Source organism: Nomascus leucogenys, chromosome 18, assembly GCF_006542625.1.
Source record: "Nomascus leucogenys isolate Asia chromosome 18, Asia_NLE_v1, whole genome shotgun sequence".
Classification (NCBI taxonomy): domain Eukaryota; kingdom Metazoa; phylum Chordata; class Mammalia; order Primates; family Hylobatidae; genus Nomascus; species Nomascus leucogenys.
This window is the reverse complement of record NC_044398.1, coordinates 2853323-2867933: the sequence shown is the minus strand read 5'-3', so window position 1 is coordinate 2867933 and position 14611 is coordinate 2853323. Positions and strand designations below refer to the sequence as shown.

The following is a 14611-nucleotide window of genomic DNA, read 5'->3' as shown; positions in this document are numbered from 1 at the left end:
GCAGTCAGCTATGATCCTGCCACTGCACTCCAGCCTGGGTGACAGAGTGAGAATTTAAAAACCCTGTCTCTCAAAATTTAATGAATTAAAATTTTTTTAAAATAAGGAGGAAGCCAGAAACCTAGAACTAGAGAAATAGTAAATATGAAGCATCAGGACCAGATGAAGTAAAGCGATAAATTTTGAAAACAGTCAAATTGATGATAAGACAACCTGGAATAGATCCAGAAATAGGGTACAAGAGGGCTTGGGGTCAAAGGCTCAGGAAGGGGGGCATGAAAATGAGAGAGCCCTGGAAGTCTGCTTTCTGTGATGCCAGTGGAGAATGCTGAATAAAGTGAAGGAAGCAGACCTGGGTCCACAGTGAATCCTTCTGGATTTATACAGTGTTAGAATCCCAAAAATGTTTGAGAGCTGCAGGCCTTGGAACTCCTCCAGCTCAACCATCTCAATTTACAGATGAAAAAGCGGAGGCCCAGGGCACACAGCTATTTAGTGTCAGGCAGGATTCCCATTCTGAGTTCCAGACTTTGTGACTTCTCCACACTCCATCTGACTAGCAAACTTTTTAGTTCCATGTATAATCCAGCAGCTACTATATACCAGGCCCTGTGGTAGATGGTGGTGATTCGAAGATGAATATGACTATTATGATCTAATTGGTGAGACAGAGAGCTTCAGAACTAATTCTAACTGGTAAAAGTTACCAATAGATTTTACTATGTGGGTAAATGCATATGTTAACAATGCTAAATGAGAAAACAGCAATGAAACCGTATACATAGTTGGCCCTTGGACACATATTTGAACTGCACAGGTCCACTTATACACAGATTTTTTTTCACCCAAAAGCAGATAGAAAACAGTATTTTCAGGCAGAAATGCTTAGACAGAGGGCAGACTTTTCCCATACGCAGGTTCCCCAGGGCCCACAGCTGGACTTGGACTTGAATATGAGATGATTTTAGTGTGGGGGTGCTGAGGGGGAGAGGGCCTGGAGCCAGTCCGTTGAGTATAACGAGGGACAATGCTAAGTATGTTATGATCTCATTAAAAGTACATAGAAACTTGAGATATGCAATAACCCACTAACGAACCAGGTGTTACAAGGCATGCTAAGACCTTGTGTTGTAAGTACTTGTGCACTCACTTACTTGATCTCCCTGCTTCAGGGCCAGGACCGAGTTTTATACTCATTGTTGTATCAGTGCGTCTTGCCCCAGACCTGTCACCCACTAGAATTTGTTGCTAAACGAATGAAGCTTCCTTTCTCATGTGGCCCCCACCCCTCTCCTAAAGGAGAATAAAAGGTCGAGAGAACGGATGAGGTTAGAATGCTGGTGGGACTGAGATGAGAAAGGACCTTAAAGGTTACTCGCCCAAAGAAGAAAACCAGCCTTTTCCCTGCAGACGGAAACTGACGCGCGCCCCCTGGAGGCAGCGCAGGACGCTCCCGGGGGTCCAGGCGTCCCAGCCTGAGGCCCCCATCCTCGTGTGCAGCCTGGGCGCCTGGTACAAGTCGGGGTAACCCTGCGGCTTGTGTGTCCAGAGAAGCGAGGTCCCGGGTGGAGACTAGCTTGGGATAGGGTTGGGGAGGCGCCCTCCATTCTTCTAGGTGCCTGGGGTCTCAACAGCACGCAGTGAGGAGTGAGACTCTTACTGAACAACTCCTGAGACTGTTAAAGGAGTGCATATACTATCACAGGGACAGGCATCCCCTGTGAACCTACTCATGAATTTTTCCTACTGCTTAAGTCAGCTTGGGGGCAGAAATGCTGGGGCGAGACACCGCCAGGTCCGCCCCGTTCCTCCAGGGAAATCCCCTCTCCGCCCTCCCTCTCCGTCTCCTCTTGCCCACCTCCTCCCCCTCCCCTCCCCCCTCTCCATCCCACCGCGCCCGCCCCCCCTCGTCATCGCCCCCTTTCCCCTCCCATCTCCTGCCGCGGTGCAGCTCTCTCCTCCTCCGCAGTCTCAGTGGCGAGCTCCGGGTGCTGTGGCCCGGCCTTGGCGGGGCGGCCTCCGGCTCAGGCTGGCTGCGAGGCTCCCAGCTCTGATCTCAGCTGACAGTGCCCTCGGGGACCAAACAAGCCTCGCAGGTAAAGATGAAGCTCCCCAAACCCAACAACCTTAGAACTTAGAAATTTCCCTGAGAAAGGCAGGACCTACCCGAGGAGAGCTTCTTTGAAGGACTTTGAAGAAAGGGATCAAACTTGGCACTTTCCTTCAGTCCTCAAAGAAACTAACCACCCTTCCCATAGGCAATTCTGTGTGCTGGCCTCTGCACAGTTGAATATTAACAGCAACAATGTTTGCATTGGAATATAAATGGAATTCTTTCTGCTTAAGCAGTACCAGAGGGGACCCTCTTTATTTTTATGATTGTTAACAGATGCCATTGAGAAAGGTATAAAACGCATTCCTGAAAAGTCTCTTTGGGGGGGTTACTGTGAAAGCTAGCCTCTCCCCTCTACCCTTTTATCAACTTGGCTGCAGGGGTCAGCAAAAGGAGCATAGGAAAACGTTTAGAAAATGAGGAGGCGAAATGAAGTAGAAAAGCTTTTGACTTGCTTTGAAATACTCTAGCTGAAAAAAAAAAAAAAAGCGTGTGGGGTGGTGGTGGTGGATGAAACACTGGCAAAATATTGACAATAGTTGAAGCTGGTGATGTGCCCATGGGGGTTATAGTTTTCTCTCAACTTTTAATACTTTTCACTGTGCTTTTGTGTAGTCTTGAAATTTTCTATAATAAAAGGTTTTTTAAAAAGTTGTAGAAACACTCCCGCTTGATTGCTCTGACATTTTTACTCTGTCCTTGATTTGAAAAGAAGCTGCATGCTGTGTCTAGGGGGCTTTCACCCCTTATTAACCCTTCTGACTTCTGAAATTCATTCTTGTTTTATCCGAAGTACATTTGTCTCCACAGAGGATTATAAAAGTCATATTTTGCTGGCTGGAGAATTATATTTAGAATCTGGTTTATAATTTAGAAGACAGAATGTTAAAATCCCTGCCAAATAAGACATGTAGGCTTGAAGGTAGCGGCCAAGTATCATATGGAATTTTATTTTTATTAGGAAATATTAGAGGAGTTGTTTTAGTGAGGGAAGTGGTGGACGTGGATACTGTCCCCCATTTTTCTTCCAGATAGCTGGGAAAACTGCATGCTTTTAAGAAGCTTTTTCACGTTTTAAAATGTGAGATTGTTTAGCATATACTTGACATACAGTATATGTTCATTAGATGTTAATAAACAATTGCTAGTATGAGTTAATTTTCTCCACTGGGTAAATGATTTTCCTCTGCCCAATGCTCAAATATCCAACAAGCATATTGCATTTTAAAAGTAGGATCGGACTCAGAATTTGGGGGGATTGAGCTACTTTACCTTAGCACTGAGTTAACTTTGCAGATGAGAAATCTGAGATGGAGAGGTTAGGAAACAGTAAAGTTAAATTAGTAGTATGCAAGCTATTATTCTATAATTAAAAAACGTTAAGCTTCGTATAGGTAAAACTGATGTGGGTTAGCTAAAAACATTGTGACCACAGATGCTTTAAAACCTGAAAAGCAGCATACCTGTTTATAGATATTCTTTGCTCTCAAAGGCCAACTTGAAAAATACAGCTAAGTCTAGAGCTATATGCTGTGCACTTCATCAGGCAGCATATGAAAGAGTCCTCTTGGGGTTCCTTTAATGTCATTCACCCACAATTTGATTTATCCATAGCAATGCAGAAACTGAGATGTACGGGTCATGTAAAAATAGCCCCCAAACAAAGGGAGGTTTTGTTTTTTATTGTGATGAGAAACAGAAGTTGTGGGTTACTGTAAAATAATCAACTGTGTAACTTTACCAGCTTCTTTTCCCTCAAGTACTGCCAAACTTTTTAAGCAGACATTTTTTTGGTCTCCATTTATGAAACTAAACTTGAAAATAGTGCTATGGTATGATATTTTGAATAGAAACTGGCCCACTGTCAATGAACTTTCTTGCCATTTATTCTCAGCCTAGAATCAGTGGAGAGCTTACCCTTTAGTGATGGATTATAAAGTATTTGATGACCATATGTGAAATATTTGGCACGTTCAAGATTTTTCTTAGCATTGAAATGAATTGTGGCACGTTTGGGGGACTAGTTCACAGTGCTGTAGGTCATGCTGGAAGTGTGCTGGCACTACAACTGTTTTTGAAAAACTATCTGCCAGAAAATTGTCTGGCTGTAGACAGCATTATCAGCCCTCAGTTCATCAGGATGGGCTCTGTGGCCTGTAGGTGGGTTTTCTAAATGTAATAAATTCCATATGTCTCCCTATGTCACAGCCATTTAGTATATTATTAGCCAGTTAAAAGTTTTGCCCCTGCTGAATCTTACATGCTTTTAAAAATAAAATCTATTTCACAGCTGAGTAAGTGTAAACATTTTAAATACCCGCCTTAGATGTGCCATCACCAGGCTAACTCTGCCATCTAGTGGTAGCAACATGGATAACAGGCAAGTTCTTCCTGGATGACTAGGAATTGAACCTTCCTGAGAAGCACTGATGAGTAATTACTTGTGTTTTCTCATTTGTGGTTTACTCCAGAACTTTAAAGCTGGAAGAAATCTTAAAAATGTTCTAGTCCAACTCAACAGTTAAGGACTATCAGAGAGATTCTTTAAAAAAGGCTTCGAAATGCACGGCACAGTTAGCAGTTAGTATGCATTTGTTGAATAGACAAATTTATCTACTTTGTTCTAATTCTTGTTTTTCCTCTAGCAATATTGCATCCTACCACTATGAAGTTTTATCTTGATCTTCTGTTTTTAGTTTTAAAATTGCATTTCTGTATATTATTTCTTAAAATAACACATTTTCATTTATATTTTAAGTCTCAGAAGGAAACATTCTTTTCCACTGTTTTTGTTTGTTTGTTTTGAGACAGGATTGCCCTGTCTCATTCTAGTTGCCCAGGCTGGAGTGTAGTGACACAATCACAGCTCACTGCAGCCTCCACCTCCCAGCTTAGGTGATCCTCCCAACTCAGCCCAGAGTAGCTGGCACCACAGGCATGTGCCACCACACTTGTAGAGACACCGTCTCCCTATGTTGCCCAGGCTACTCTCAAACTCCTGGACTCAAGTGATCCTCCCATCCCAGCCTCCCAAAGTGCTAGGATTACAGGTGTGAGGCACCGCGCCTGGCCCTTTTCTACTTTTTAATCACTCCCTACTACTACTACTTCTGTTTTCTTTTTTTGACGGAGTCTCGCTCTGGAGTGCAATGGCGTGATCTCGGCTCACTGCAACCTTTGCCTCCCGGTTCAAGGGATTCTCCTGCCTCAGCCTCCCGAGTAGCTGGGATTACAGGTGTGCAACAGCACGCCCGGCTAATTTTTGTATTTTTAGCAGAGACGGGGTTTCACCACGTTGGCCAGGCTGGTCTGGAACTGCTCACCTCGAGTGACCCACCCACCTCGGCCTCCCAAACTGCTGGGATTACAGGTGTGAGCCACAGCCTCCGCCACTTCCTACTACTTCTTTCTTTCTAAACAGTCACGCAGACTGTTGTGAAAACTCGATTCTCACCTTTGTAAGTGTAGTAGTTTCCTACTGCTGCTGTAACAAATTACCGAACACTTAGTGCTTTAAAACAACACAAATTTATTATCTCATGCATCTGGAGATCAGAAATCTAAAGTTTTGGCCGGGCGCAGTGGCTCACGCCTGTAATCCCAGCACTTTGGGAGACCGAGATGGGTGGATCACGAGGTCAGGAGATCGAGACCATCCTGGCCAACACGATGAAACCCTGTCTCTACTAAAAATACAAAAAAAATTAGCCGGGCATGGTGGCAGGCGCCTGTAGTCCCAGCTACTTGGGAGGCTGAGGCTGGAGAAGGCGTGAACCCGGGAGGCGAGCTTGCAGTGAGCCGAGATCACGCCATTGCACTCCAGCCTGGGCGACTGAGCGAGACTCCACCTCAAAAAAAAAAAAAAAAAAAGAAAAGAAATCTAAAGTTGTATTGTGATCTTCTGTTTTTAGTTTTAAAATTGCATTTCTGCATATTTTTCTTAAAACAACACATTTTCATTTATGTTCCTCCTTCTGAAAGTTCTAGGAAATACTTTTTTCCTTACCTTTTTCAGCATCTAGAGACCACTCATATGCCTCAGCTCATGATCCTGCATTACTCTGGCCTCCGCTTCCATCTAGCAACTCTTCCCACTCTTAACCCGTCTGCCTCCTTCTTATATGAGCCCCTGTGATTGCATTGGACCCACCTGGATAATCCAGACTAACCACTTCACCTTAAAATCCTTAACGTAATCGTATTTGTAAAGTCTCTTTTCTCGTGTGTGGGAAATAGTCACAGGTCCTGGGGATGAGGATATTTGGCATGCCACAATGAGGCAGTTAGAGATGTATGAAATACCTTGTAACTATCTACCTGAGTGTTGGCTCCCCCTGTTTGATATGAAAACCACTGGCTTTAATCTTTGTAGAGTGCTCACGGTGCTCTGGGCATAGTGCTTATCATACTAGTTTCTCACAAAAATATTCTAAAATATTATCTCTATCTAATAAATGTGGGAAAAAATGTCTAGAGAGATTAGGTAACCTTCACAAGATCACAGTGTAACAAGTGGCAGGTGTACTTAAAGTTGATTTGGCTTCAAAGCCCTGCCCCCATAATCATTGAAACACCCTAGTTCTTACTCCCCCTTTTTATTACCTTACAGACACTGTTATTTTCTCATACACTTTCTAAATTAAATGTTATCTCCATGCAGTGCTGCTGTCAGGGAGCGCCTCAGTGGGTCAGGGATTAGATTTCATAAGATACCCCTTCTCCTCAGCATCTGTTCCCCCAAATAAAACTGACTATGAAAGTTTTTACAATTGTCATCCCAAACATCACCGCTTTCTTTAGTGCTTGCTTTATTCCTGTTTATGTCACTTGTAACTCTCCCCCTCTCCTGCTGTGGCCTTTTGCCTAAGCCATTTCTCTCTGCAGTTATTCAGAATCATCTGGCCAGGCCCCAGTGTCTCCCTGTCGTGTGTCAATCCTGAGTAGTTGGAGGATGAAAGTAGAGGAGGAGATGAGAGCATGTCTTCACATTTAGGTATCCATGTAAACAGAGCCAGTGGTGTTGGGAAGGACAGGTGGTTGGGATTGCAGATGGCTAAATGGAGGACAGCCAAGTTTTAAAAGGTGGTCATGCAATCATTGGCGTGTACTCACATACACACTAAGGTAGAGGGTGGTGTTGGCCCTACAGGGTCATTGATATGACTGAGTAGTTCCTGACCCACAGCAGCCTCCCAGGAACTGTTTGACGGATCAATGCAAAGTTGTGTCCCGTGGCAACATGCTATATACATAAATATGGACAAGTACCTCACTAGACATTACAAGGAACCAGGTGAAAAGAAAGGCGTAAGTAATTGTGAATTTGTCACCTGGTGAGGGAAAGCAATTCAGCGCAGGTCCTTCAATGGTAGGTCAGCATCTTTGCTTTCTCATAGACAGGAAAAATAACTGATTTGAAATATTAATATAGTGGGCAGCCATCTAATCTTTCACTAGTTTGCCTGCTCTATCTAAGCTAGACTATAAACTTCTAGGGTAAAAAACAAAACACAAAAGAGAAACTGAGCCTTAAGGTATAGTGTCTTTTCATCACAGGATTCTATATACTCTAGATAGACTCACTCAAAAAGTTGTTTTTCTTTCATTGTCGATCACTCCCTTAATTATGTCGACATAGGCTCTGTTTCTTTTTAGGCTGAGGGTCTGATGCAGTTCCAGAATTCCCAGTGTAGATCCAGGCTATAAATAAGACACAGAAAATGCAATTTAAGTGTTTTGTGGCTGCATAGTGTTTAATCACACTTAAGTTTAATAGCAATGAGAAAAATATATTACAGAGCCATGGATATTCATAGAAATGAGTAATTAGGAAAGCATTCATTTGGGAAGTCTCTAAAGTGAAGCTTTCCTTGAACAAAAAACAAAACAAAGAAAAAGAATTTTAGAGTGAGTTGGAAACTATCTTGAAATAAAAATATTTGACTGTAAAACTGACTTTTTAGAAAACTACAAGGTCTCTAATTTTGGCTTATATAACAACCTGTTTTGAAGTGATACCAATTCACCAATTAAGGTAGGATAATAATTACAAAATGACATGTGTTAACTGCTTACTATTCTCCGGGCTCAGTAGTAATTCTTTGCATGTATCATCTCATTTAATCTCCATTACAATGTTATGAAGTTGAAATTACTGTAATATTATCCCCACTTTGCAGATGAGGAAAGTGAAACTTCGAGAGTTAGTGAACTGCCCACATGCACATGTCTCATAAGTGGTGAAGAGGGAATTGAACCCAAGCCTTCCCACTCCTTGGTCTGCACTCATAACCACTATGAGTACAGATACACAAATATTCTCAACGCTGTCAGCAATCACATTTCTAAGAAACTATAAACAAATAACAAAGAGTAATAGTAAGTGATCTCGTAGTTAAGTGTGGTCACTTCTATTAATAGATTGGGTACAAATGTGTAATTACATCTTTTCCATCAGTAAGAGTTCGTCTACATACACAGACATTCCCACTTCCTCCTTAATTCGCTTCTACTCAATCTGCCTTCAGGGTCCAGCCCACAATCAGCTGTGTGTATGCTGACTCACAGTGGTGAACAGCAATCACCGCAACTTTGCTTTCAATAACCAAAATTGGAATTTGAAGCCCCAAATCCAAACCATCTGGAAATGGACAGTGCAGGTCACAATTATATTGGAAGACAGGAAAAATGAGGGGGATGGGGAAGCCAAGGGACGTTAGACTTTCAAAATATTATAGCTGCCCCTTCAACTGGGACTGTGTCTTTTTAGATCAATGAGTTAGTCCTTTTTGGATAATGGGCATATGTAGATGTAGCCACTGAACAAACTGTGGATTGCTCTATCAGTAAGAGCTATCATTTATGCCACATTGACATTTTACCACAAGACAAACTTAGATTTTCCAAAAGAAAGTGTCCTTAAACATTTGCCCAATTTTAAATTACAGGCCAAATTAGGCTAACTAAATCCATGTCCTCTTATTACTGTGATTCTGAGGTCATGTTACAAAGCTCTGCCCTTCCCATACCCAAGGGTAGACGTGGGCATGGCTTTTATTCCTGTGGTGCCACTGCACAGAGCTCCCTCAAAGGGCACCAGGCAGGGCTGGTGAACCAATGCCACTGAATGATCTGTAGTATCAGATATTGGAGGCATTACATATAAACCTTATGAATTTCTCTTTTTTGAGACATATGATGCACATAGGATCACTACGTGATCCTAGTTCACACCACTGAACTCCAGCTTGGTGACAGAGCCAGACTGACTCAAAAAATAATTAAAAATAAAAATAAAAGTAAGTTATGTTTGTTTTTATTAATTGGCTGAGTGATATGATATTGTCAGTTGCTAACATAGTAAAAGCATGAAGTCAGAATAAATTAATTTTGTACACGGAGATGAAGCAGATGTCGTTTAAAACCCAGGTAAGCCATCATCCTTGGAAAGAGCACCTTCTGGGGTATGGCTCATGTTGCTACGCCAGAGCCTTGGCTACTGTAGTGGTTCTTAAACTTTATTGAGTGTCAGAGTCATCCGGAGGGCTGGTGAAACCTAGCTGGGAGTCACTCTCCACCACCCTTTCAGGAGAGTTTCTAACAGTAGGTCTGGGGCAGGCCCTGAGAATGAGCATTTTTAACAAGTTCCCAGGTAATGCTGAAGTTACTAGTATAGGGACTGTCCTTTGAGAACCCCTGGTCTGGTGTTTCCTTTTGGCGAGCAACCAAGATATGGGCTCTCAACCACCATTCGTAACTGCTGTGAGAATGTGAACGTGAACACAGAGCAGGAAAACCATGCCTGTATCATTGGTATTATCATTTGATAAGTCAAATCATTGCTTTGTACCAAGCATGGTTTCAAATAGCATTGAAAATTTCCAAAGTATTGTCCAAGGCCTTTGATTAGAACAATAGCTTTATAAACCAGTGTCATCTACATAGCCAGAAATAAAATTATACTTAAATACAATTCAACTCTGATGAGGCTTTCTTAAAAGCCTGGCTACAGAATTATGGCACAGGATAAACCTAACTGGGGAAAAAATATCACAGTAACACTACTTAGGCATCCTTTATTTTGCCCAGGAATGCCTTTCACAAGTGTATTACCCCTCAGATCATTAGTATGAAGCGTTAAGATATACCAAGTGAGACACTTTGTGTCTCTTGACGTGGGTATTTGGCTGACTTTCAAGCTTTGATGTAATCATATATTAAGTACACAGTGGACAGCTGTTGTCATAAAGAGCTAAATGAAAAAGCAATTAAGAAAAAGTTTCCCACACCAAAACAACTCCCTTGATTGAAATTTTGCTGAGAATCAAGTAGATTTAAAAATATATATAATGATGTATATCATTTTTATCTATTTTGGTTTGTTGATAAGCTAAGTAGCAGCAAATAACTCTTTGATTTTCACTTTTTTTTTTTCAGCCAAGGACATAAATTTTCATCCTGGGAGCTATAATTTCAAGCGCTCAGTAGAGTTACTGACTTGTGAGCCATTTTCATTCTAATTAAATAAACTTGATGAAATACCATTGTGAAAAATTGCATAGAAGACAAAATAAAATACTAAGTGGCTCTACTCTACAAAATCCTTGATGATATAATTACTGTTTTGCAGTGGTGACTATTAGAAAATATTGTGACATAAGTGCAGATCTCCTCCCCTCCCTTCCCTTCCCTTGCCCTTCCCTCCCCTCACCTCCCCTCCTCCTCTCCTCTTCGACAGGGTCTCACTTTGTTGCCCAGGCTGGAGTTCAGTGCCATGATCATGGTTTGCTGCAGCCTTGACCTCCTGGGTTCAAGCGATCCTGCCGAGTACCTGGGACTACAGGCGTGTGCCACCATGCCTGACTAATTTTTTAAAAGTTTTTTTTTGTAGAGATGAGGTTTCAGTATGTTGCCCAATCTGGTCTTGAACTCCTGTATTCAAGCGATCCTCCCATCTTAGTCTCCCAAAGTGCTGGGATTACAGGTGTGAGCTACCACACCCGGCCTGCTTGATATTTCCAAATGTATAATGGTTCAAATTAATTATGTTATGTTTTCATTAATATATCACAGTTAAACAATAAATAGGTTAATGTAGCATACATATTTGTTTGATCAAAAGAATGTTTTAATTTGTTAATAAAATTATTGTACTTGTATACGGCAACATAAATTCTGTTGTATCAAGGGAGACCGATATTGAACTCTGCATCAGGGTTGACTTTTGCCTTTTGTGCCGGTGCACACATCCTGTGGGTGTACCCTGTAGTACAAGGGCTGTGGGCCATTGCTAATGTGCTTTCTTTTCCATGTAAAAAATAAATAAATAAAATAAAGCTTACCAGAAAGCATTGAGGATGATATTGTAGGACTAAGCGAATGCTGAATTGCCTCTGCTTTATACAAAGTACAAATCATTTGCTTAAGTCTTGATATTTTAACTATTAGTTAAAAATGACTTGGAGCATAGCTGGCAAATAATAGCGACACAGAGGTTCAAAATTGCTGCTCCAGCGTGCTCCTACTGTACCCACCTCCAAGCAAAGATGGCTGATACATATCAGTTCCACTAAATAGATACATGTACATGCCAGTGAGCCTCAAGAAGAGAAAAAGAGGGCAAGAAGATGTGAACAGTAGGAGAGGTATTATAAAATTTATTATGTACTGGCACCTTTAACAATATTTAAATAACACAAGAACACTGGTCTTAGATGGTGAGACCTATGGTGAAAAGGGACTATATCTAACCATTATCATGTCCCCCCCAAATAGCCTGTACTTCATAAATTCTTACAAATAATTTTCACTGCAGTAAAGTCCCACCATAAGGCATTTTGTATGGAGCTTTGCTTAGAGGGTGGTTTCAAGCACAACTTTGTTTTTTAAAAATGCCTGGTACATTTTTCTTACTTTGGCATAAAATGGCCTGTGCTATATATTTTCTTTTTATGACCAGGCATTCTATAAAAATCGAAGCAGATCAATAGAAGATTAATTAGCCATTTATTTATTGCTAATACTCTTACTGCTTTAAAATATTATCCAAGAATTTGCATTGCACCATCACAGCAGCTTGGGCTGCGAATCCCGGTTCATGGACATTCACTGTATCCAATGAGCAGTTTTTTGAGCTCTGTGCTAGGCAGTTACAGTCTAGAGATGGAGAAGTTATGATCCCTGTTTTTAAGTAGCTAAGTGTGAGAAAAGACTGCAGCACATTTGCTTTTATCTTTATTTCTAAATCATCTGGATAAAATGTTGTAGGTTATCTAAGGAGGAGAGTGTGGCTTAGCCGACAGAGGATCCGAACCTACAACCGTATTCTACTCTCTCAGGCATGAGGCTGTTGGGGAGATAGAGGTGGAGATGACAGGTTGGGGTGAGAACGAGGTGGATTAGGGCTGGTGGAGGGAAGTTTGGGTGGAAAACAATTTACTGATTTTGGAAGTCTGTGTGAGCCCACTTACCAGTGTTTATCTAATGTCAATAAAATCTAGGTAAGGTGAAAATAAGGACACCTCTTTGTGGTGAAGGTACATTTAGGATCCAAGGGCTAAATGAAATGGATAAGTAAGACTTAAAAAGAAAACATTGTAAACCTCTCTCTTTTTCTATTTTTAAGGACAAAATTAGAAGATCAAAATGGAAAATATGCTACTTTGGTTGATATTTTTCACCCCTGGGTGGACCCTCATTGATGGATCTGAAATGGAACGGGATTTTATGTGGCACTTGAGAAAGGTACCCCGGATTGTCAGTGAAAGGACTTTCCATCTCACCAGCCCCGCATTTGAGGCAGATGCTAAGATGATGGTAAATACAGCGTGTGGCATCGAATGCCAGAAGGAACTCCCAACTCCCAGCCTTTCTGAATTGGAGGATTATCTCTCCTATGAGACTGTCTTTGAGAATGGCACCCGAACCTTAACCAGGGTGAAAGTTCAAGATCTGGTTCTTGAGCCGACTCAAAATATCACCGCAAAGGGAGTATCTGTCAGGAGAAAGAGACAGGTGTATGGCACCGACAGCAGGTTCAGCATCTTGGACAAAAGGTTCTTGACCAATTTCCCTTTCAGCACAGCTGTGAAGCTTTCCACGGGCTGTAGTGGCATTCTCCTTTCCCCTCAGCACGTTCTAACTGCTGCCCACTGCGTTCATGATGGAAAGGACTATGTCAAAGGGAGTAAAAAGCTAAGGGTAGGGTTGTTGAAGATGAGGAATAAAAGTGGAGGCAAGAAACGTCGAGGTTCTAAGAGGAGCAGAAGAGAAGCTAGTGGTGGTGACCCAAGAGAGGGTACCAGAGAGCATCTGCAGGAGAGAGCCAAGGGTGGGAGGAGCAGAAAACAAGCTGGCCGGGGTCAGAGGCTTGCCGAAGGGAGGCCTTCCTTCCAGTGGACCCGGGTCAAGAATACCCACATTCCGAAGGGCTGGGCACGAGGAGGCCTGGGGGACGCTGCCTTGGAGTACGACTATGCCCTCCTGGAGCTGAAGCGCGCGCACAAAAAGAAATACATGGAACTTGGAATCAGCCCAGCGATCAGGAAAATGCCTGGTGGAATGATCCACTTCTCAGGATTTGATAACGATAGGGCCGATCAGTTGGTGTATCGGTTTTGCAGTGTGTCCGACGAATCCAGCGATCTCCTTTACCAATACTGCGATGCTGAGTCGGGCTCCACCGGTTCCGGGGTCTATCTGCGTCTGAAAGATCCAGACAAAAAGAACTGGAAGCGCAAAATCATTGCGGTCTACTCAGGCCACCAGTGGGTGGATGTCCACGGGGTCCAGAAGGACTACAATGTTGCCGTTCGCATCACTCCCCTCAAATACGCCCAGATTTGCCTCTGGATTCACGGCAACGATGCCAATTGTGCTTATGGCTAACAGAGACCTGAAACAGGGCGGTGTCTCATCCAAATCACAGAGAAAACCAGCTCTGCTTACTGTAGTGAGATCCCTTCATAGCTTATGCCTGGACTTGAACCCTATCAATAGCATTTCAACATTTTTCAAAGTCAGGAGATTGTCATCCATTTAAAAAATGTATAGGTACAGATATTGAAACCAGATGGGCACTTCAGTGCCAAGTATACATGGTGATGAGTTTCGTTTGTAGGAAAATTTTGTTGCCTTCTTAAAAATTAGACACACTTTAAACCTTCAAACAGGTATTATAAATAACATGTGATTTCTTAATGGACTTATTCTCAGGGTCCTACTCTAAGAAGAATCTAATAGGATGCTGGTTGTGTATTAAATGGGAAATTGCATAGATAAAAGTAGATGGTAATGCAATTAGTATCAGAATAGAGACAGAAAGTTACAACACAGTTTGTACTACTCTGAGATGCATCCATTCAGCTCATGCCCTCAGTGTTTATATTGTGTTATCTGTTGGGTCTGAGACATTTAGTTTAGTTTTTTTGAATAATTACAAATCAGAAGAAAAAGCAAGCATTATAAACAAAACTATTAACTGTTTTACTGCTTTAAGAA

At 42.0% G+C, this 14611-nt stretch overlaps 1 protein-coding gene across 1 annotated transcript; it reads left to right on the top strand.

Annotated features, from left to right (window-relative positions):
* The first annotated feature begins 1998 nt into the window (after window positions 1-1998).
* PRSS35 (serine protease 35) lies at window positions 1999-14085 on the top strand. Its single transcript, XM_003258284.4, has 2 exons — window positions 1999-2096; window positions 12738-14085. Exon 2 carries the CDS (start codon window positions 12758-12760, stop codon window positions 13997-13999), a length of 1242 nt encoding a protein of 413 aa, XP_003258332.1. The 5' UTR covers window positions 1999-2096; window positions 12738-12757; the 3' UTR covers window positions 14000-14085.
* The last annotated feature ends 526 nt before the right edge of the window (window positions 14086-14611 follow it).

Bases quoted from the DNA above. Each gene is read 5' to 3' on its own strand.
- PRSS35 (XM_003258284.4), top strand. From the start codon at position 12,758: ATGGAAAATATGCTACTTTGGTTGATATTTTTCACCCCTGGGTGGACC.